Below are 25,057 nucleotides of genomic sequence, written 5' to 3'. Positions count from 1 at the left end.
CTATTTTGCATATTTTTTGACACCCGCATGCCTTATAATGGGTTAATAAAATTACATAAGACTTTTACTATTAGGTACATAATAGTAAACCTATAATGAAAAACCTTTGTTCAATTGTCACGTATAGTTCACTAGTTATTGTTATATGCATATGTTTCAGGGAATAATAGCGAGAGACTTGGACCGCACGTTGGGCGCGGTGGAAAGCATCACCGCCGGTGGGACAGGCCTCCCCTACGTTAATGTCCGTCTGAAAAGCGCCCGAGGAAAAGGGCTCAATTATCAGGTCGAAATTTATGTTTGAAGTATTTAGGATATCAATTATTTTGTGTCTGTAGGTACGAGAAAGAAAGCAGTTATTTTTACAATGTTGTATTTAGTTTCACCTGTCAATCGAATCAAATGTTACGAGTGTTCCTAATTAATAAATTGGGTAATCAAAGTTAACTCCCATATAGGATTCGTGAGGCGACACTATTTTAGCTTTGGGGCTATTCATAAATTACGTCATTTTAAATTAGGGGGGGGAGGGGGGTCTGGACATCGGATGATGGTAGCATGACGTAGAAGGAAACGGGGTCTTTTGAAGCATGAATTTTGGATGATTTTAGGGGGGGGGGGGTCAAAAATCGATGACGTAATTTATGGACAGCCTTATACGTATGAAAACTTTCGCTTTACTGATACAGGGTGGCCAACTTAGTGGTATACAACTTTTTTTTGCCGCCATTTTATTTTGGCGGTAAATATGACAGTTATTGCATGAAAATTAGTTTGTGTATATACGGCAAATTTATTATGGAGCGTTTTACGACGGAGCAAGACGAGGCCACGTGTCACACGGCACGAGTTACAATAGAAACATTAAAAATAACGTTTCCCGGTTGATTAATTTCGAGAAACGGTGACATCGACTGGCCCCCAAGATCGCCTGATTTAACAGCTCCTGGCTTTTTTCTGTGGGGCTATCTAAAGGGACGTGTTGTTGGCCTGCTAATAGGCCAACGAACCTTCAGCAATTAAAACAAAATATTCGAAACACTGTCGCTGAGATAACGCCAGAAATGTGTGAAAAAGTGATGAAAAACGCGATGAAAAGGGTTCGCATCTGCCATGCTGCTAGAGGTGGACATTTGTCTGATATTATTTTCCATGTGTAATTGCTGACCCTACATATTATATTTAACAAGGGATACTTAATATTTTTTATGTTTTATAGAATAAAATTTCAAAAATAAAATGTATACCTCTTATTTGGCCACCCTGTATTATATGTAAATTAAAACTTGGGCTGTGGCGCCGCCCACGCGGGAGCCGGAAATGGGATACATTAGTGATTGATAAGGTACAAAAGTGTCGTCCCATTAAAGTTGTCATTTTTCCCGCGTGGAATATTGTTGTTATAGCTATAGAAAAATACTAACAGATTTTAGGTACATATTATTAGAATCACGACTAGTCTAGTAATCTGCAGGTAGGCAGGTAGGTAGTTTTTATGAATTTGCAAGAGGCTATTTAGTGTAAAGCTTGCAATTAATAAAGTTTTATCATTTCAGTTCACGTTCGAATAAAACGATACAGGAATCCTCGAGACAAATTCATTTCCTTTTTTCCGCGGCACTGTGTATATCGGTCCCCGAATCTTGTCGTTGGCCAGCGGTATAGGGTCGTCCAGCCCCTGAGCGGCCCTCAGTTGGTTGGAGTTGGTCATCTCGAGGACTTGTCGTAGCTTCGCGATGGTCGCTGCTTGCTCGTCACGTTCCATCTCATTTATCAGCACCGGCAAATTCAGAGCGCACACCCATAGGTAAAACATTCCCACTAAAAGACAGAAAATTTAACTGGATGATATATGCGTTTTAGAAATATGAAATTTATGTCCTCTGACCGTTTGTGTATAAAACTGATTGGAAATACATCTCGTCTCCGAGCATAATATTTTAATGTAGACATCTTCACTAAGGAGGTACCTACTCGAAAGTACTTTAAAAAAAAGTTCTTTCAACCCCGGTCTCCTCATATGAATGGCACCTATATTAAACCCTTTACAAGAGAAGAAAATACTTACAAAGAAGAAAGCCGCCGGCGACACTAGCGCCGATGAGAAGTCCTATGTCCATAGTGTTCTGCTTGAGAACCAGTAAGCCTGTGGCCACCAGGGCTGACAAAAATAGCAGCCGGATTAGCTCTGCCAGGATAAATCCAATGAGGAGGATGTTCTGGAACTGTCAACGTAAAAATATAAACGTTACGTCTTCACATTTACATCAGAAGGCCTACTGCGAACACCGAAGTTCACAAATTTCTGGCATCTGTTTCTTTTACTCCAATTACATATTAAGAAATTAGAGTGTCAGAGATGGTTGCTCGAAATTATCGAACTACGATTTAATTTTGGCGGTAATTAGACCAGCGGTGGAACAAAAATGGGTTTTGATAACATTAAAGTTTTTTCTTTTTTGGTATGTTATTGTAAGCATGTTAAATAACTTTCATGTAAAAAGTTAGAAAATTTTAGGTGGAGCGTTCGGCCATATTTAAATATTTCAATTTTTGCTAAATAACTATGTAAATATAAAATTAAAGTTACAAAAAATTTTAACATATTCAATAACACTTTAATTTATTCACAATATTCGGTTTTTAGAAATCTGGAACAGCTGCTTTCTGGTGAACGTAAAAACACGAATTATTATGCAAATACAGAATTAGAGTCGCTGATATTGCAAAATTACGATATTATCTATCAACTTAGTATACATGTAAAAAGTTAGAAATGTAGACAATGTGCTTGTCTAGATATTGATTTCTGGTTAAGCAGTATAGCCAATATTGAATTAAAGTTTGTAGAGTTAATATTACACGGTCATAATAAAGATCTTACTTCTCTCACAAAAGATTAGAAATATAAAATCACGGCGACACTAAATACTGATACGTAAGTATGCATTCCGAGCTTATATTAAGTTACATTTCAAACGCGCGGCGTTTTCGCGCGCCACGCTGTGCGCCGTGGCAGGAGGCAGCGATCGACGGTCGCGGGCTAGCGGTTAGCGCGGTGCCCTTAAGAGCGCTCTTACAAGAAAAGTCGAAATAATGCAAAATTGATGATACTAGTCGACGAAATTCAGGACTTTGTGCTCATTATTAGAAACAATGAGTACTTGTTCCAGTAAAAGCGTCTTCTTATCTTTTTAAATATCGTTGTAAATATTAGAAAAAGGACTTATTAAATTAGTAATGATTTTTTTTCTGATGGTCGTTTCCGAAAAACCCCGTGAAGCACTGAACGGCAAGCTCTTATTTGGAAATGTTGAGAAGTTTACTCTGCTAAACCTGGCTATTTTGTATTACTAATACCCTGTACTTTAGGCATATCAAACGATATTTTTCCTACATACCTTTGAGAAAGAGAAAATCAAAGTAAAACGAACTCAATTTTCTCTCCGAAACAAGTGTCAATTTCTACGAAAATCTACTTAATATCGAAGTCATTTTCATACTCAAGCAATCTGCAACGTTTGCTTATACTGTTGGTATACATTAGTGTTTACGAAATTCTACTATAATTTTTTGGCAATTTTTTGAAAACTACTCTATATTACCGATGACGCGCGCTCGCCAGCTCAGTGCCGCGGCAGAGCTTGTACAGTAGGGTGGAGCGAAATTTTTTTTTTTGGATTTTGGATTTCTAATAGTGATAAAAAGTTGCCTTTAGGGTTTAAGATAAGAAGTTATTATGAGGACTTTACTATTAACCCTTTGACCGCCGTTGTCCGGTATAGAAGACAACGATAGAACGATACGCTGGCGCCGTCGTCTTGTATACAAGACACAAATTCAACCACTGAGTTAATGTGAAAATAATAACAATTGCAATTTCATTTACACTCGTGTTCATATTTAAGGTCTTTGTTTTTTCATTTATTTGCTTTTTAAGCCGCTATATAAATCCCTTCTTTTATAATAAGGCATTTAAAAAAATTGCTCCAATTTTCAACATTTTTCATGTTCCTCGTCGCCGTTGTCTTGTATAAAAGACAGCTAGGGATGGGAATGTTAACTCGATATGGGAATTTTTAAAGTAAATATAAAGTCAGAAATATGTTTTTATCTAAGTATTTGAACACTTGTTAATCGCCAATTTTTTTTAACGAATAGTAGGTAACTACTTACTAGAATACGTAGAACGAGAGTCAGATAGGCATAACTATATTTAAAGTTCAGGTAGCTTCTTTAGCTCTATAAAGTAGAGCCAGACAAGTAAATTTGCCATTGTAGATTGTGGACTATTTAATTGCAGAAGAGATAAATAAAAAAAATAATTGATGTTATTTTATAGCTTAGTGGGAAGGGATACACCGCAGCGACCGCTTCGCACAAGTGTGGTACAGGGACATACCTGTTTATCAGACTTTACTTTTATTGTTATAACATTGAAGTTAATGTGTAATTTTTTTGTAACAAGTCGTTGAACGTTTTTTTGATAAGAGTTTACCTACAGATTAATGTAAACCAAACTGAAATTATAATGATAGATTCTAATTCCGGAATAATATCTTCACTCATTAAAAATTCAACCCACGTGTAATTTTCACTAAAACAGTTCCGGTATATTGACTTTATCGACACATGATGCGCAGCTTTAACGTTACGCCAATAAAGTTTACGTACCGACAAGCGCTTACGCCGTTGACCTAGAGACTATTATTACTTGATCCGCGCGGAAACAGTCCTTGTCGGTCTGCATTGCGGGCAGTCCATGGGCGCCGTTGTCTTGTATAAAAGACTTCTCGTACAGCCTAGTGCGGCGATATCACGTCTTGAATCGACATTGTTTAGTGGTTGTTTTTTATGTTAAATCCCCATATTTTAAACATTTTCGGGTGTAAAACATATGTTTAATTTTGGCAATTTGGAATGAAATTAAAACAGGATAAGAACAAAGCTAAATTAAAAAGATTTTTACCATAATATTTTAAATATCGATATCACTATTTGCAATCCCTAAACTTTTTATTAGTTGTTTACTTAAAATTTGCTCTGGCGTGTGAGTGAGCGTCTTTGCGGACTAGGTCCGGCGGCCAAAAGGTTAAAAGGGAGTAAGTGCCTCCGCAAGGTCAATGAACATTTGTATGGAAATTTTTTGTCCTGTATATAGCACCAACTTTGTTTAAGGATTATTTGGACTTAAAATGACAAATTTAGGTTTTTTACTTATTAATTATTCTTTTTTATTTAAAGTTATTATTTTAGGTGAATAAAAAGTTCAATCAGACATTCACCTCTATAGTAATTATTGATTATACCAGTAGTCATATATGGGCCGTATCCACTGCAAGGACGTATATTTGAAATATAGTCAAATTGACCAAGTAGTGGTAAAAAAGTATGTTCTATGTCTTCATTATATCAGCGATGAAAGTGAATCCATGCTATTGCAAAATATAAATACCAATTTGACGAAATTTCCTGCGAATTCCAGTTTTCTATCTGATGATTAAGTGGAGGAGGGATATATATCGCTTTGGCCTTAAATATTGATTATAATATTATAAATAGGTACACAATTATATTGTTTCTGAATTATTTATCAAAGTTGATTATTTTTGTTTCAGAAGACACTTAGTTTGTCGTTGTATATAACTTAAATTGTAATTAATCACGTTTAATATCTTGTCGTCCTGAAGTAGGTTATACGGTGAGAAGAGTGTAGTCTTCAAATATATTGCAAAACTTTTTATGGAGTCAAAATAAAAGAAAAAACTCTTTTAACACCTAAATGTATTCCAATACATATTTATCTAAAGTAAGAACCTTTAAAAAAAAAAGGAAAACAATATTTAACACATACATATGAGAGTAAAAGTTGCTTGCACTCACGTAGTGTTGTTGGTTCCTTCTTAGGTATTTGAAACCATTTATTATGGTTTATTTAACTGGGAAATGGATAATATCGAAGAAGGAAAACATATTTTTATGATATACAATAATCAATACATACATATCATGTTTTATTTTTTTATTTCGGTTATTTTCACTTTAGCGATGTTGATGCTGCCCGTAATGGCATTTAAAGGCCCATTTCATCAAGCAATATATTTTTTTTATAATTGGTACTTATATTTTTAATAAATATTTGTTTACTTAGGTACTTACAATAACTGTATAATTAAATATTTAGGCAGGAAATAAAGATTTAATATCATTTTTGATGGTTACACACGTGTCACGTTTTTCCACTTCTTTAAATATTTGAAAGGTGATGCGGAGGCACAAGATGACGTCATAAAAAAATATAAAAAAATCACACAATATACTCTTACCATAAGACAACTTTTCCGCACTATTAGAATTGAATCTACGAAAAAAAATTTTTTTCCATACAAGTGCGCTCCACCCTATTGTACAGGCAGGACGTGTGTCGGTCGGCTCCGCACATTTTCAACGGCGACGACGAGGTTTTTTATCATTGTGTGCGGCGGGCGCCGTGTAAAACGCTATACTGTGTGCGTGTAAACCGCAACGAGAGACTTTGATCCTAGCACTGTTTTTATAGTATTATAATTTATAATGGTACAGTTTAATAAACTACCGGACAGGATTAAAAATATTTGAAACGACCTGACATTCTATATGTATTTATTTGACTCAAGATAGTACTCAGGGTCTGATGATGGAGCCGGAAGGTGGTCACCGGTACCAATCAACCATGCAACTAAACCACTTTGTGTTTAGGCTCGTTTTATTCATCTCAACAAGATCTTTGACACAAGATAGTACTCAGGGTCTGATGATGGAGCCGGAAGGTGGTCACTGGTACCAATCAACCATGCAACTAAACCACTTCGTGTTTGGGCACGTTTGATTCGGCTCAACAAGATCTTTGACTTAAGATAGTACTCAGGGTCTGATGATGGAGCCGGAAGTTGGTCACCAGTACCAGTCAACCATGCAACTAAACCACTTCGTGTTTAGGCTCGTTTTATTCGTCTCAACAAGATCTTTGACACAAGATAGTACTCAGGGTCTGATGATGGAGCCGGAAGGTGGTCACCGGTTCCAATCAACCATGCAACTAAACCACTTCGTGTTTGGGCTCGTTTGATTCGTCTCAACAAGATCTTTGACACAAGATAGTACTCAGGGTCTGATGATGGAGCCGGAAGGTGGTCACCGGTACCAATCAACCATGCAACTAAACCACTTCGTGTTTAGGCTCGTTTTATTCGTCTTAACAAGATCTTTGACACAAAATAGTACTCAGGGTCTGATGATGGAGCCGGAAGGTGGTCACCGGTACCAATCAACCATGCAACTAAACCACTTCGTGTTTGGGCTCGTTTGATTCGGCTCAACAAGATCTTTGACACAAGATAGTACTCAGGGTCTGATGATGGAGCCGGAAGGTGGTCACCGGTACCAATCAACCATGCAACTAAACCACTTCGTGTTTGGGCTCGTTTGATTCGTCTCAACAAGATCTTTGACACAAGATAGTACTCAGGGTCTGATGATGGAGCCGGAAGGTGGTCACCAGTACCAATCAACCATGCAACTAAACCACTTCGTGTTTAGGCTCGTTTTATTCGTCTCAACAAGATCTTTGACACAAGATAGTACTCAGGGTCTGATGATGGAGCCGGAAGGTGGTCACCGGTACCAATCAACCGTGCAACGAAACCACTTCGTGTTTAGGCTCGTTTTATTCGTCTCAACAAGATCTTTGACACAAGATAGTACTCAGGGTCTGATGATGGAGCCGGAAGGTGGTCACTGGTACCAATCAACCATGCAACTAAACCACTTCGTGTTTGGGCACGTTTGATTCGGCTCAACAAGATCTTTGACTTAAGATAGTACTCAGGGTCTGATGATGGAGCCGGAAGTTGGTCACCAGTACCAGTCAACCATGCAACTAAACCACTTCGTGTTTAGGCTCGTTTTATTCGTCTCAACAAGATCTTTGCCACAAGATAGTACTCAGGGTCTGATGATGGAGCCGGAAGGTGCCCAACTAGCAAATCTATGTGCTATAAAAGTTGAGAGCACTTTTTTATTTTCGCTTTTTGGTGCTATAAACGGTGTAAAAACAGTCGAATAAAAGTCCTGTAAGCGTTTACTCAACGCGAAAAGGCGCACTTATACAGACTAAAAGTGTTATAAAAATAGAGTAAGCGCTGTATAAGAAGCAAATCGATGCTGTAAGAGTTGAGTAAAAGTTGATATAAAGCGCTTCTAGTGTTTTAATAGCAACGATAGTGCTTTTATTCGATTATTTGTTCTATAAACATTATCAATTTGCTATTACTCAGTGAAAGTGTTCTATAAAAGCAGCCGCACTGCTTTTTCTCGGCAAAAATGTTTCGTAAAAGTAGCCGAATTGCTTTTACTCGGCGTTTTAAATGTGTAAGAGTGCAGTAAATGCTTTTATTCAACTAATATGTGCTAAAAACGATCTCAGGTAAGCGATTATATTTCAATTATTTGATTAAGTTTGAGGCCTATTTGACGACCGGTCTGGCCTAGTGGGTAGTGACCCTGCCTGCGAAGCCGATGGTCCTGGGTTCGAATCCCAGTAAGGGCATTTATTTGTATGATGATACAGATATTTGTTCCTGAGTCATGGGTGTTTTCTATGTATTTAAGTATGTATTTGTATATTATATATATCGTTGTCTGAGTACCCACAACACAAGCCTTCTTGAGCTTACTGTGGGACTTAGTCAATCTGTGTAAGAATGTCCTAAAATATTTATTATTATTATTTGTGTCATTTACATAATCTCGGGACCATGGGGTCCCGGACTTTTGGTAGGCGTGCGTGGGGCCGAAGCCAACACGTAGAGGCCCCTTGTAAATTGACAATTTACTCTAAGTGTGATGTGACACTAACCGACGATTACCCCTGTTTGCGCTATAGTAGTGCACCCAAGGACAAGCCCCGGTTAGTGTAGGACTATTGCAAGAAAAAGGAACAAAAAGAACTGGGCTATTGGGTTGAGATGCTAATGGACTGGTAACTGACTATGGAAGAAACTATGGCACCTGCCTTGATCATATGTTATAAAAACACGAAAAATAGGCAGGTGGTGACTCGCCAACTCACAATATGGGTCCCCGAAAACGGCCGCTCGCACGGAGCGACAAGGGGACAACATCGCGTGAGCGGCTCAGGGTGTGGAGAGGTGTGCACCGCTTTCTACCCAGTGGCTGTAAGCAGCCACTGTGCCAACTCGCGTCTTAGGCATGTTTCACTTCCACCCTGCGAGCATATAGCTCTGACACCCCACTCTGGACGGCCGGTTAAGGCAAGCCAGAGGTGAGAGTCCTGCGGCCCCTGCTCAGTGTTCACTCCAGCCGGCCAATGAAGGCAAGCCGGAGAGAGGGGCCTGACCGACTCTCGGGGGTATGGGACCCAAGGGACGTCACTTCCCATTCAGCTCGCCACAAGCTGCCCTGGGGGCTTATTATTATTATTATTATTTGTATCTCCTTGGATATCACGGGCCTATAATCCCGGTTTTTTGATAGGCTTGCGTGGGGACACAGATCCAACACGTAGAGGCCTGTTGGAGAGCTTTAATGTCATGTAGAACGCCTGCTGGAACCCGTTCACAGGTGCAACAATAGACACCCATGAACCGGTCTCAGCAGGCATTGGGACTATTGTAGCGAAAGTGAATAGTATACCGGTCTATGGATTGAAGTTTGGGTGGACTATGAGACTGGGCTATTGTAAAGAGTTCGGACACCTGCCATAACAATGCTAACACACGTTATCGAGGCAGGTGGTGACTTGCCGCTGACTAGATGGGCCCCTGAAACTGCCGTCGTGAAGACGACCAGGGGCAACATCGGTGTGAGCGGCTCAGGGGTGTCGAGAGGTGTGCGCCGCTTTCTACCCAGTGGCTGTTACCAGCCACTGTGCCAACTCGCGTCTTATGCATCTTTCACTTCCACCCCTGGAGCATATAGCTCTAGCGACTCCTCTCTGGACGGCCAATTAAGGCAAGCCAGAGCTGAGAGTCCTGCGGGTCCCCTTGGGGTCCACTCCGACCGACGAAGACACGCCGGAGACGGAGACCCTGACCGACTCTCGGGAGCACTCGGGTCCGTGGGGTCGTTACTCCCCAACAGCTCGCCACAAGCTGCCCTGCGGGCTTATTATTATTATTATTATTTGTATCTCCTTTCTGGATTTCACGGGCCTATAAATCCCGGTCTTTTGATAGGCTTGCGTGGGGATACAGATCCAACACGTAGAGGCCGTTTGGAGAGCTTTAATGTCATGTAGAACGCCTGCTGGAACCCGTTCACAGGCGCAACAATAGACACCCATGAACCGGTCACAGCAGGCATTGGGACTATTGTAGAAAAAGTGAACAGCGTTCCGGTCTATAGATTGCAGTTTGGGTTGACAATGAAACTGGGCTATTGCAAAGAGGTCCGGACACCTGCCATAACAATGTTAACACCGTCATCGAGGCAGGTGGTGACTCGCCGCTGACTAGATGGGCCCCTGAAACTGCCGTCGTAAAGACGACCAGGAGCAACATCGATGTGAGCGGCTCAGGGGTGTCGAGAGGTGTGCGCCGCTTTCTACCCAGTGGCTGTTACCAGCCACTGTGCCAACTCGCGTCTTATGCATCTTTCACTTCCACCCCTGGAGCATATAGCTCTAGCGACTCCTCTCTGGACGGCCAATGAAGGCAAGCCAGAGCTGAGAGTCCTGCGGGTCCCCTTGGGGTCCACTCCGACCGACGAAGACACGCCGGAGACGGAGACCCTGACCGACTCTCGGGAGCACTCGGGTCCGTGGGGTCGTTACTCCCCAACAGCTCGCCACAAGCTGCCCTGCGGGCTTATTATTATTATTATTAATCGTCTTCACGTATCTAATAAAACATAAAGGTACTTAAGTATTTTTTTACTGCTGTCATCCATGACATTTATTTTTACCGTGATTGTGTACATAAGTTTTTACTGTCTGTAAGTACACGTAATACAGTAAAACCTAGCGCGAAAAATACTTTATTGATAAAACCAAAGGCACTGGTTCATATATATTCATGGGCCGCCTATTTTCTTAAATTTCAATAAAAAAATATTAATTAAAATAAGTAAAAATTTGCTTACACGATCTAGTTTCTGTTATATCTCATTAATTCGACTATAAGTCGAGTAACTGCGTTTACTGCTACACTTATAGCACATGTTGTCGCCATGTTTATGGATTTATAGTCCGGTGGCCGACTGCATGAAACCCTACCTGATAAAAAAATAGAATAATCCTATTCTGTGGGGGTAGCTGACTTTTAGCAGCTTCAACTGCTCTTGGTCGGCCGTGGCTTAACTTGGCAAATTTTGCGCAAATGGCAAAAAAGTGGTACAAATATTCATCAAAAAAACAAAAGTGGTCAGCTACATCCTGTGTTAGCAGGTTCCTGTGTCCGACCGCATTTGTGGTATTGTAGCTCACGTGGTACCACGTGAGCTACAATTTACTTCATCGAAAAATAGAATGTCACTTGTATGGTAGGATTGCTGCCATTCACATTTTTTTTAATGCGGACGGACTGCAAAAGCTATCAGGCTAAGGTGAGGCCGACCAAGACATACGTCAACAAATTTAATGTAGGTATTACAATCAGTTTTTTTCATTCTATTTTTCGATGAGGTAAATTGTAGTTGTCACGTGGTACCACAAATTCGGTCGAACACAGGAACCTGCCAACACAGGATGTAGCTAACCACTTTTGTTTTGCTGTCCTCAAAGGCAGCTATCCTACCCTGCAAGTTTCATTCTATTATACGATGGGGTTTTTTTTTTTGATGAATTTTTGTGCCACTATTTTGCCATTTACGCAAAATTTGCGAAATTAAGCCGCGGCCGACCAAGAGCAGTTGATGCTACTAAAAGTCAGCTACTCCTACAGAGTAGGATTTTCTATTTTTTTATCAGGTAGGGTTTCATGCAGTTGGCCACCGGACTATATTGAAACGTACAACATGGCTGACTTGTGCTGTTAATGTAGTTCAAAACTCTTTAAAAGTACTCTAAGCTGAATACATTTTGAATAAAACCTGTAAATACACTTCAGCTCCTATAACAGCGGTTTGAGCCCCATTACCCGAATTATGATATAAGCGCGCTGTTACAGCAGCATTGTTGCCAAATGGTTATTGGATTGCTTTTAATAGGCTTTTATAGCAACAGAGAAGAGAGTTGAGTAACAGTTGTATTAAAGCGCCTTATTCAGACAATTAGCTATTCTATAGCTGTTATATGATTTTAATAGAACAATTATGCTGAATAAAAGTGATTTAGTAGCGCTAATTCAGCATTTATTAAAAGGTGGAATAAAAGTGCTAAAAGATAGTGCTATAAACGTTTATACGACATGATTATAGCACTAATTAGCGAAAATTGCTAAATAGTCGAGTTAACCGCTATTATACGATATATTGGTGTTTCAACAACCGTAACTCGGCTGTTATACGATTACAGGCTGAGTAAATCAATTCTTATACGACTATTTTGCTAGTTGGGTGGTCACCGGTTCCAATCAACCATGCAACTAAACCACTTCGTGTTTGGGCTCGTTTGATTCGTCTTAACAAGATCTTTGACACAAGATAGTACTCAGGGTCTGATGATGGAGCCGGAAGGTGGTCACCGGTACCAATTAACCATGCAACTAAACCACTTCGTGTTTGGGCTCGTTTGATTCGTCTCAACAAGATCTTTGACACAAGATAGTACTCAGGGTCTGATGATGGAGCCGGAAGGTGGTCACCGGTACCAATCAACCATGCAACTAAACCACTTCGTGTTTAGGCTCGTTTTATTCGTCTTAACAAGATCTTTGACACAAAATAGTACTCAGGGTCTGATGATGGAGCCGGAAGGTGGTCACCGGTACCAATAAACCATGCAACTAAACCACTTCGTGTTTGGGCTTGTTTGATTCGGCTCAACAAGATCTTTGACACAAGATAGTACTCAGGGTCTGATGATGGAGCCGGAAGGTGGTCACCAGTACCAATCAACCATGCAACTAAACCACTTCGTGTTTAGGCTCGTTTTATTCGTCTCAACAAGATCTTTGACACAAGATAGTACTCAGGGTCTGATGATGGAGCCGGAAGGTGGTCACCGGTACCAATCAACCGTGCAACGAAACCACTTCGTGTTTAGGCTCGTTTTATTCGTCTCAACAAGATCTTTGACACAAGATAGTACTCAGGGTCTGATGATGGAGCCGGAAGGTGGTCACCGGTACCAATCAACCATGCAACTAAACCACTTCGTGTTTGGGCTCGTTTGATTAGTCTCAACAAGATCTTTGACACTAAAGATACACAAGGTTTGATTATGGAGCTGAAAGGTGGCCACGGGTACCAGTCTATCATGTAACTGAACCACTTCGTGTTTAGGCACGTTTTATTCATCTCGACAAGATCTTTGACACAAGATAGTACTCAGGATCTGATGATGGAGCTCGAAGGTGGCGACGGGTACCTGTATATCATGCAGTGTTGGCATCAATCTGAACTAAATCAATCCGGATTGATCAATCGAATTGACGCGTCAATCCGAATTGATCAATCCGAATTGATCAATTCGAATTGATTTAATTCTGATTGACGCGTCAATCCGATTGAATCAATTGGAATTAACGCATCAATCCTCAATTCGGATTAAATCAATTCTCAATCTAGATTAACCTAGGGTCCCTTTCCCTTCCCTAAGATTAATTTTCAAAGGTGTCCTTTTTAAAGACTTACTTACTGGACTTAAAGTCGATATCTGAGGTTCCCAGAGGTTCGAAAACATGTTCCTGATGTCAGTATTGACTGATGTCCCTTTTAGGGACATTTTTCGAAATTGGCCAATTACGTTCATATTCGTAATCGATGTCGACCATAGGTCCCGAAAAATGTTTCGCGCGTCAGTATTGAAGGATGTCCCTTCCATTTCGGGACATTTTTTTAAATTGATCGTTGGCACTTTAAAACGATATCTGAGATTTCCAAAGGTTCCGTAACATGTTTCCGACGGCAATACAGACGGAGTTTCCTTTGTTTTCTGGACATTTATGGGACATTTCTTCCAATTAACCGATTGCGTTCAAAATCGATATCTGAGGTGCCCAAAGGTTTCGAGACATGTTTCTGACGGCAATACCGAGAAATGACCTTTTTTCAGCAGGGTGGTGTAATGCAGGTAGTAAAGTAAGTACGCGGCTAAAGTGTAGAATCTAAATATTGCCGTTGAAACCATATTTTGCACCTCAGATATCGATTTTGAATGCAATCAGTCACTTTCAAAGAATGTCACTAAAATGTCCCAAAACAGGACACCTTTCAATATTGCAGTTGAAAAAATGTTTAGAAACGTCTGTTTACCTCAGATATCGATTTTAAACGCAATCGGGTAATTTCTAGAAATGTCTCAAAAAAGGACATCTCTCAATATTTCCCTCGGAAACAAGTTTCGAAACCTTTGGGCACCTCAGATATCGATTTTGAACGCTATCGGTTAATTTTAAGGAAAGTCCCGAAAATGTTCCAAAAAGGACATCCTTCATATAGCCGTCGGAAACATGTTTCGGAACCTTTGGTAAACTCAGACACCGCTTTTGAACGCATTTGGTCAGTTTCACAAAAATGGCCTAAATAAAAAGGACATTAGGTAGGTACATACAAAGTAATCGTCAATCCGAATTGACGATTGAGGATTGACCGATCAATTTGAATTAACGATTAGTAATCGTCAATCTTCAATCAGTAGATTTAGAATTAGTTTCGTCAATCGTCAATTCGAATTGATCGGTCAATTCTCAATCGTCAATTCGAATTGATTTTTTGCCAACACTGCTATCATGTAACTGAACCACTTCATGTTTGGGCTCGTTTGATTCGTCTCAACAAGACCTTGGACACAAGTTAGTACTCAGGGTCTGATGATGGAGCTGGACTGTGGCCACGGGTACCAGTCTACCATGTAACTGAACCACTTCGTGTTTGGGCTCGTTTGATTCGTCGCAACAAGATCTTTGACACAAGATACTACTCAGGGTCTGATGATGGAGCTGGACTGTGGCCACGGGTACCAGTCTACCATGTAACTGAACCACTTCGTGTTTGGGCTCGTTTGATTCGTCGCAACAAGATCTTTGACACAAGATACTACTCAGGGTCTGATGATGGAGCTCGAAGGTGGCGACGGGTATCAGTCTATCACATAACTGAACCACTTCGTGTTTGGGCTTCGTGTTTGGTTTATCACCTAGTGTCAAACATCTTGTTGAGACGAATCAAACGAGCCTAAACACGAAGTGGTTTAGTTGCATGGTTGATTGGTACCGGTGACCACCTTCCAGCTCCATCATCAGAGTCTGAGTATCACCTAGTGTCAAAGATCTTGTTGAGACTAATCAAACGAGCCTAAACATGAAGTGGTTTAGTTGCATGGTTGATTGGTACCGGTGACCACCTTCCGGCTCCATCATCAGACTCTGAGTATCACCTAGTGTCAAAGATCTTGTTGAGACTAGTCAAACGAGCTTAAACATGAAGTGGTTTAGTTGCATGGTTGATTGGTACCGGTAACCAACTTCCAGCTCCATCATCAGACTCTGAGTATCACCTAGTGTCAAAGATCTTGTTGAGATAAATAAAACGAGCCTAAACACGATGTAGTTTAGTTGTATGGTTGATTGGTAATGGTGACCACCTTCCAGCTCCATCATCAGACCCTGAGTACTGTCTTGTGTCAAAGATCTTGTTGAGACGAATTAAACGAGCCCAAACACGAAATTGTTTAGTTACATGATAGACTGGTACCAGTGGCCACCTTCCAGCTCCATCATCAGACCCTGTGTATCTTCAGTGTCAAAGATCTTGTTGAGACGAATCAAACGAGCCCAAACACGAAGTGGTTTAGTTACATGATAGACTGGTACCCGTGGCCACCTTCCAGCTCCATCATCAGACCCTGTGTATCTTCAGTTTCTTGTAACTTGTTTCTTGTAAATAAGCGAGTACCTATAATTTCTTTCGAGTAATATACGTTCATAAGTACGAGTATGGGGCTATTCATAAATTACGTCGTTTCAAATGGGAGGAGGGGGGGGGTCTGGACATCGGATGATGGTAGCATGACGTAGGAGGAAACAGAGTCATCCGAAGCATGATTTTTAGATGATTTGAGGGATGGGGGGGGGGGGTCAAAAATAGATGACGTAATTTATGAACAGCCCCTATGTACATTTGCACTGCATTTAGTATTTTCGTACTTACCAAATAACAGTTTTAGGACTTTATAAGTTAAGTACAGTTAGTGTTGTTATGGTTGATTTCAATATGCTTCGCGATGGATCAAGAATGTTTGATCCATAATTGTAGTGCGAGTGTGGTAGAAGGGATCGGAATACTGAGCTCGCACGGCCTGCCGCAGCGCGTAAAATACCTAAACTCGCTCAACCCCGAAATGTAATAGCACTCTTAAAAATACGCAAAGCGTTTATAAAATTATTATCAATGGTAAATAGCTATTTTACACAGTACACTAATGGAAACTTACCTTCCCTTATTTATTTCTATATGTACTAGAGATTGCCCGCGGTTTCGTTTACGTAGAATTCGTTATCGTGTTAAGTATAGAAATAATAGATACATTTGAAAATTATTTTAGATGCATTGTCATACAGATAACTACCCTTGTTAAAGTATTCTTCAAATTCAATACACAGGTGTCATTTCAATATAATTTTGCATAATATGGCGCTTTTAGGTTATAAATGACTAGCGACATATATTTTTTAAGAGCGATCATCTCCGATAATATTTACTTTATCATAAAATCAATTTCAAACTAACGTTATTTAATATTTATCATTTTAACGTCAATATTACCAACCAACTGTACGGTTACCATCAGTTTGTCACTGACATAAACGTCGTCGAGAACGTAATTTACTTTCTATATATCCCGTTTGCACTAATATGCGAGTGCGAGCGAGATGTATAGAAAGTAAATTACGTTCTCGACAGCGTTTATGTCAGTGACAAACTGATGGTAACCGTACTGATCCTATTTACTTACGGAAACAACTCAAAATTTGCATCAAATTAAATGCCACTTTTCTTATCCGTTTCGAACAATCAAGAGGGCCTTTGCGAGCTGATGTGGTGAAAATTTTATTTAACATTCGTGCCTTGAAACCTTCACTACGCTCAAGGTTCAACTTTACGAACCACTCGCTACGCTCGTGGTTCAATTTTAGAATGTTTGAATTTGTGAATGTATTTCCTGCCTCGCACAGCCAAACTGTGGTATGAACTGTCCGATACGACCTTCAAACCTTCAAAGACCCCCATCTTAAAGGTCGGCAACGCGTTTGCAACCCTTCTGGTGTTGCGGATGTCCATGGCCGGCGGTAATCGCTAACCACCAGGTGATCCGTCTGCTCGTTTACCTCCCATTTAATAAAAAAATGCACGAGCGGTTAATCAACAACTTTTCCCCTTGTATAACAAATAAATAAGGTAGGTGAGGTGCAGGCATATGAGGCCCGGCGGGTAACAAGGCCCAGCATTCAAAAGTAGAAGTTGCTCCCTATTATTCCCAATTATTCTGAATTTCTACTTGTTGCTTAGAAGGCCCACTGTCAGTGCAGGTAAAAAGGTCCAGTCCCGGGCCTTATTGAACGTATGAGATGAAATATTAGATTAAAATATTTTAAGTAAATTTTGAATATTTTTAATCTCTTATTAATAAGGTCGATTTGAAGAAACTTCTATGAAATTATGACTTATAAATAACACTTGCACTGCGTGGGCTGTCAAAATTGCTGCAGACTTTTCTTGGTCTGACTCTAATATTGTTTCACTTGCTTTATTGACCTAAAGACGTTTTAAAGAATCAAAAAGTCTAATAACATTGAGGCACTTATACTTTTTAAAGGTACTGCCTTGTACTATTTACAAGTGACTTTTTTTTGTTAATACATAGGTAGGTATTTACGATAGAAGTGCGAAAAATAGATATTTTGCAACGAGTGACGAATTTTAAAACACGGCCAAAGGGAGTGTTTTAATGTGCTTATTATAGCACCGGTGTCGTAATGTAGCACCAGATGTACTGTAAAAATTATGTTAAAAGATAATACTTACTGTTACGAATAAATATTTATACTGTAAAAAATTATCCCACCAAACACATTTTCATGTAAATTGTTGCCAAGACGAAACCATAAGACTCGCACTGTCAAAAAGTTGTCAGATCTCTTGTCGAGCCAAGCTTCAAACTCTACAAGCCCTAACTTCACTAACTCTACACCTTAGTCAAAATATGTGGCTTGGCTGTTTCGCTACCGCCACATGGGCGTAAGGTGAAAAATTTATCTAATTCATTATTTTTAGGGTTCCGTACCTCAAAAGGAAAAATACTGAACCCTTATAGGATCACTCGTGTGTCTGGCTGTCCGTCTGTCACAGCCTATTTGCTCCGAAACTACTGCACCAATAAGTTGAAATTTGGTATACACATGTAAGTCTATAACCCAAGGACATACATGTAAAGTAAATAACAGAAATTCAAATAAAGGGGTCACTTTTGAGATGAATGATAAATAGAAGAAAAAAAAATTATATCTTGTTATATATCAAATTAAGGGGCTCATTGTGAGAATCTTAGATATATTTTTTCATAATTTTAAAATAAATAGTTTAGAAGTTATTTAGAGAAAATACAAAAAATGACCACCCCCCCCCCCTTATCTCCGAAACTACTGGGTCTAAAATTATGAAAAAAAAATACACATATTAGCTTTTTTCCTATAGATGACAGGAAAACCTATTAGAAATGTGCAGTCAAGCGCGAGTCGGACTTAAGTACCTAGTTTTCCGATCCCTACGGGTTTTTTAAAGACATTTTACTCACTTTTCTCTAAAAAAAATATATATTGTTAAAAATCGTGTAATGTACGGAACCCTTGGAACGCGAGTCCGACTCGCATTTGGGCGGTTTTTGTATTATACTCACATACAATAGTTCTTGTAGAAACGAAACGGCCAAGCCACACACTTTTGGTGTAGAGCTAGTAAAGTTAGAGGGCTTGTAGAGTTAGAAGCTTGGCAAGAGATCTGATAACTTTTTGACAGTGCGAGCCTTATGGTTTCGTTTGGGCAACATTTTACATCAAAATGTTTTTGGTGGGATTTCACTTCTTTTTGTAAGTTGCTTATGACAATCTTCCATCCCCTAATTTAAAGGGTTGGGGTGATTTACTATTAAAAATCCTGAAATAAGTATCTGGGGGCATCTGTTAAACAATGCACTTCTTACTGATTCCCCATATAAACCCTTCACTCCGTAAGGGTAAACTTTGGGGTTGAAATCTGCCTTCACCCCGTAAGGGTAAACTTTGAGGTTGAAATCTATTCTATATCCTTCCCCATAACAATACCTATCTACATACCAAATTTTAACTAAATCGGTTCAGCGATTATTGATTCCCCATATAAAATTAAACCCCCTCTTCATCCCCTTAGGGATAAAAAATTTCAAGTTTTTGAATTTATTTGTTGTTTGTGTACTAAAACTATCTTACATACCAAATTTCAGCTTCTTAGAGGACTTCAGGAAGTACCCGGTATTGATGATCATCAAGTGAGTGAGTCAGTGACGAAATCAAAGTTTTTAGATATGAATAAAATCTAAAGTATGAGCTATGCAATTGATATGCTTAATAAGTCCGAGAACTTTGTTTATCTGGTATAATCCAACCCCAAGTTATGAGGGTTCCAAAAAACGACGAAGCGCTTCGAGAAAAGGTAGATAGTGCCCTTGCGCTTTGCTCGTCTTGGCGGGGGCACTTCCGTGCCCCCAGATGTTAAAAGATAATACTACTGTATCTAATAAAGATTTATGTTTAGTTACCTACTATTTTCGCGTAAACTAGACAATTTTTATATCTTTAGTTATTAAGGCCCAAAATAATTATTTTCACTTATTATAAATAAATCCTCCTGATATGAAGTATCAAATATTGTTATTTGTATATGTATAACTCTTAAGTTAAAAACAATACAATCTGTTATTACCTACTGTCAAAATAATTATTTTTTGCGGGATTAAGTAATACACTGCTAGTGTTCAATAAGGCCGATAATAGGACTTTTATAAAAGGTTTATTTTCCAAGAGTATCGTAATATTTTTATAACTATTTTGGTATAATGAAGAAACTTAAATAAATGAGAAACCTATTTGAGTGAGTTTTTCATACTTCATATCCTGTTCATTAAAAAAAACCATTTTAATTTAAGGTGGGCTGTATATAGGCATATACGGCCCACACGGAATATACAATAAGGTAAGTGAGGCCACTTACCTTATTGTATATTCAGGATGTATACCGTGTAATATTGAGCAGTTGGTTTATAATATACATATTATGATATTGACGTTGAATAGGACAGGACATGACAATAGGAACCAGAAATAGGTATAGTTGGTCAAACCAATTTGTCAGTAAATAAAAACAAAAAACTATATTCATCCTTTTCTTTTGGGTGCTAGTACTAGTGTAAGTCAAAGATAGTATGATGATTCTCTCTGTCTATGTTTGAAATGAGACAATCCTTTGACAAACTATGTATAGTAAAAAATAGTTGTGAATATCTTGTACATTTTCATTACAATATTAGTGAAGATAATGAAATATAGCTGGTCAAGCAAATCTTGTCACTAAAAAAAGGCGCGAAATTCAAATTTTCTATGGGACGATATCCCTCAAATTTGCCGCCTCTTTCTACTGACAAGATCTGATTGACCAGCTGTAGGTATTTTTACGTAATAAGATATTTTAATTTTACGTAATGTCCGCATCTAATTTATATATGTGCACGGTAAACAAACAAATGAATGATAAGAAAAGACAGATAGTGTTACTGAGCGGGAGGTGGGGCGAGGGGCGAGGTATAGGTAGGCTATGATAGGCGCTCGAGCGCCGCGCCGGCGACTGACGGACCAGCGCGGCGTATACTGTATGAATTTCGCGCCTTTTTAACTAGATTTGACTATTACAATGCAAGCTACACACAGAAATTTCTTACTTTCCATAATATGGCTGCGTATATTATTTTATAATAATAGACTTATTTTTACAGACTCTAATTCAATATTAGATCTTATAGGACAAAAAACGCATATTAATTCTAAAGCATATATCTTATTCTTCTAGTTTTTTAGCTTGCCTATTAACTTATAAATTTAGATATGTTGTTGTGGATTTATTAAACTTTAATTCAATATCGACAAAATAATAAGCTAATTGTAGTTTGACAAAGAAGCACGTTAAAAAATTTTCTAATAATTTTACATTATATAGCGTCATACATATTATAAACAATGGAACTTAAACATTGCACTTTAATTCAATATTAAAAAATCATTACTAAAAATATATAAATACCTAATTTATATCTAACGCTCGCTCTAACTTTTCATCATATGTTGCAAATATGCTTAAAAATATGTCCCATATCAGATAAGTATCACTTTTTCAACTTTAGAATTATCAAAACTTTTAGTGCAAAAATCCGGTCCCACTATTGAGCTAAATAGCCCAGACGGTTTTTGCCATCCAATCTTTTTTAAATTCTAGATATAAGAAATATTTTTATTTTGTTATCCTAGTGCTTCTTTTAATATCCTTACCGTATATGCCCCGTAAATGAATAAGATACATGTCAATATGTACAAACACGTGACTGTTATCCCGTAAGTGATATACCGGTTGAAATCTGGAAATCACAAGTTATAGGTAAAAAACTTACCAAAACCCCTCTTGTATGTTGTTCGTAAGTAAAGAAGTATTCTGATAAGCGTATCATATTAGAAATATAAGGTTTTTTATTTTGGGCTCATTATTTACTTAACAAAAAAGTTAGATTAATAATGTCCACTTATAATTTTATGTTCATAAAAATGTAACATAAGAAGATGTTGTAAACTGTACACAAGTAGGTACCTGCAAACAGCGTTTTATACTTAAGATTTTACATAATATAAAATTAAAGACCTATATACAACTGAGGGACATTAATATAAATTTGTAAGGTAAGGTATATTATGTAGTGCGCTATGGGCAAAATAAATATACATTATTTAAGGTGTAGGTTGTTATTGTGTATAAAAATAATAAAATATACTTCACGTGTCAAAATATCATCTATATAATCCTTTGTATAAATTAATATCATGTTGTGAGTCCACATCGCGATGTTATCCTTCGCTTGGTCGGGGTGTGTGTAAGCCAGGGCGCACCCGATCAATACTATCAAGGCCTGCACCTGCATAGGCAAATTGTAGGTAATATTACGAGTATTTACCTCATATGATCGATAGTATTCTTCTATGCCAGATTCGTTTAGGTACAGTCACGCTCCGTGATTGTTGAGCCATTTAGGACCCTAGCTAAATTGGTTCAATACTTACGCTATGGAAGTCCAATTTAGCTAGAACCCTAAATGACGCAACAATCACGGAGCGTGACTGTAAAATTAACAATATAGTCAATAGTTACATTGTTATTGTATGTTTAAAAGTACAGTGGAAACTGGATAAGTGGAATCGCAAGGGACCGGCTGTTTAGTTCCGCTTATCCAGGTTTTCCATTTATCCAGTTTTCCACTTAACCAGGTTCAAATAAAACGTTTTCTCACTTACAGAGGTTCTCCCTAACAGAGGTTGTGGATGCTAGTAATGTCGCTTATAGAGGTCACGTATAGTATGGTCAAATAAAAGATCAAGAAATAAATAATCATCTTTTCTTAAATATGTATGTATGTATCAACAAAAAATCGGTATGTAATCCTGACTTTAAAAAATGCAATACTTTAAATAATCCACAGTACTCGTAGGTATACAATTTTCAAAATTTCAAAAACAAAATCAATGAAACAAAATCACTCCTAATATTTATTTATGCAAGAGAAACCAGTAGGTATGGTTAAATAAATCAATGTACCGATTGTACTTTAATGAAAAAAAAAACTGTTATTTTGGTTTGTTGGCCTGAGTCACATTTTACCACATTTCTTTCAATATCGAGAATACTGTCGAACACATTTTTGTCTACGTTTGGCTGCGATTAAAAAAAACTCTGCAGTGTTTCTATTGCTTTTCCAGTCTGTTATAATTTTTAATTTATCCTGAAGAAATATAAAAACTTGATTTTGCGCTTAGGCATTGCTTATCTAACAGCACGGCTAAAAGAACCAAACTGAACTATTTGTGATCTCATACAAAATATGTAGTTAAAACACGAACCATAATGTTAGCGAAACAAACTACCCTCCTTGTGACGGTTTATTAAAAATACAAATTTTGTAACGCCTAGCTATTCCACTCATAGAGGTTTCGGAGACGGCTGCTTCCAGTTACAGAGGTAAAAATAAGAAATTTTCGAAAAAATAGATTCCGCTTATAGAGGTCCCAAAATTCCACTTGTAGAGGTAATTCGTTGCCAAGGGACTGGAACCGAGAACTTGGGTCCACTTAAAGAGGTTTTTCACTAACACAGGTTCCACTTATCCAGTTTCCACTGTATTTAAGTACGTAAACGAATCTTGAAACTTACCTATACCTAGTTCTCGTTTACAATACATCTGTAAACTAATTGTTAAAGTTCAAAGTTCGGTTATATAAATGTATATCTTATTAATCTTAATACCACTGGTAGCAAATAAGCATACAGCCTGACTAATGGTAAGCAGTTTCGGACTTAACGAATTAGGCCATGGACGTTTACGAGTACCTACAACATCAAGAGGACTATCGCGTCAGTGTTGCCGATCACCGAGCCTTTATATAAGAAACTTGTTGATAAAACATTATTTTACAATAAGTGAAATACCATACTGAAATCATTACCATCCTTATACTAAAAGGTCGGCAACACGCATGTGAGTTCTCAGGTGCTACAAACGACTTGTAGACTAATATAATATTGCTCTGTCTTGTCTAGCTCTATGCTTATTTTCCACCATTGTTACATTTTGATTGAGAGACGTAAAATAATTTAATTACTTACTAAAGAAAATATACCGATCAAAATACCGCCCAAGCGTAAAGAAAACCAAAAGCAACAGCTATAAACAAATGCCATTTTTAAATACTCTTAAAACTTGTACATTTTACATGATTTTTTGTAAATTGTTTTCTGGAACTACACTATGTAGGTATAACTTGAGATTTAGGACTAACATCCATCACAAATAATAGAACCATCAATACTAACTTGCCTGTTACATGTTCGGAAAAAATACGATAATTTAATAGATATGGATCTTGATTTATGAACCTGATTACAGAAGCTTTTAGGGGTCTGCTCGCTGAACATGCGTGTGATTCATTTAAACTCTGGGATGTTACTGATTCTTCGCCATTCAAAAGTGTAGAAAATCTTCGCCTGGGGATAAAACCGTCGTTCATCAACAGCGATTGTAGTTTCAGTCGGAAATCGATCAAGCTCCGGCTCCGTGTTATTTAATTACCGAATTAGCGGTCGAATATGCAAAAGTGGTATCGTCTTGGGTCGTCCCATTAGTTTTTCGTCAAGTTCTTAAATTAGTCCTATTCTGCTTTCGTCACTCATTCTACATTCGTTCCAATCGTCGGTGGCTTTCAATGTAGAATGAGTGACGAAAGCAGAATAGGACTAATTTAAGAACGTGACGAAAAACGAATGGGACGACCCAAGACGATACCGCAAAAGTTATCTAATTAAGGCATAATTAGAGTGACAGAGGAATCCTTCTGTCTCCAATTTGCGAAATTCGGTGATCGTGGTAATAGTGGTAGGCTCTACTCTTTTACATTTATATTATACGGACCCCTTTATTTAAAATTTTAGTAGATATTTTATTTTTATGAAACGGAACCTGTAGGGATGTAGTTTTGTTCTTGCTTGACTTGCTTATTTATATCAATTAGGGATTGTACTGTCATGCGATGAATAGTTTTAATAGCTAGACTAAATC

General features: G+C 38.3%; 1 protein-coding gene across 1 annotated transcript; it reads right to left on the bottom strand.

Annotated features, from left to right (window-relative positions):
- Positions 1-1,425: 1,425 nt before the first annotated feature.
- LOC134665189 (uncharacterized) lies at positions 1,426-24,337 on the bottom strand. The gene is made up of 5 exons (XM_063522056.1): positions 24,109-24,337; positions 22,231-22,366; positions 21,732-21,817; positions 2,069-2,225; positions 1,426-1,821 (listed from the first exon to the last, which is right to left on the bottom strand). The coding sequence occupies exons 1-5, from the start codon at positions 24,181-24,183 to the stop codon at positions 1,553-1,555; spliced, it is 723 nt and encodes a 240-aa protein (XP_063378126.1). The 5' UTR covers positions 24,184-24,337; the 3' UTR covers positions 1,426-1,552.
- Between the last annotated feature and the right edge of the window lie 720 nt (positions 24,338-25,057).

This window comes from Cydia fagiglandana, chromosome 6 (genome assembly GCF_963556715.1).
Source record: "Cydia fagiglandana chromosome 6, ilCydFagi1.1, whole genome shotgun sequence".
Lineage (NCBI taxonomy): Eukaryota > Metazoa > Arthropoda > Insecta > Lepidoptera > Tortricidae > Cydia > Cydia fagiglandana.
The sequence above is the reverse complement of the archived record's forward strand: the minus strand, read 5'-3'. Positions and strand labels throughout refer to the sequence as shown.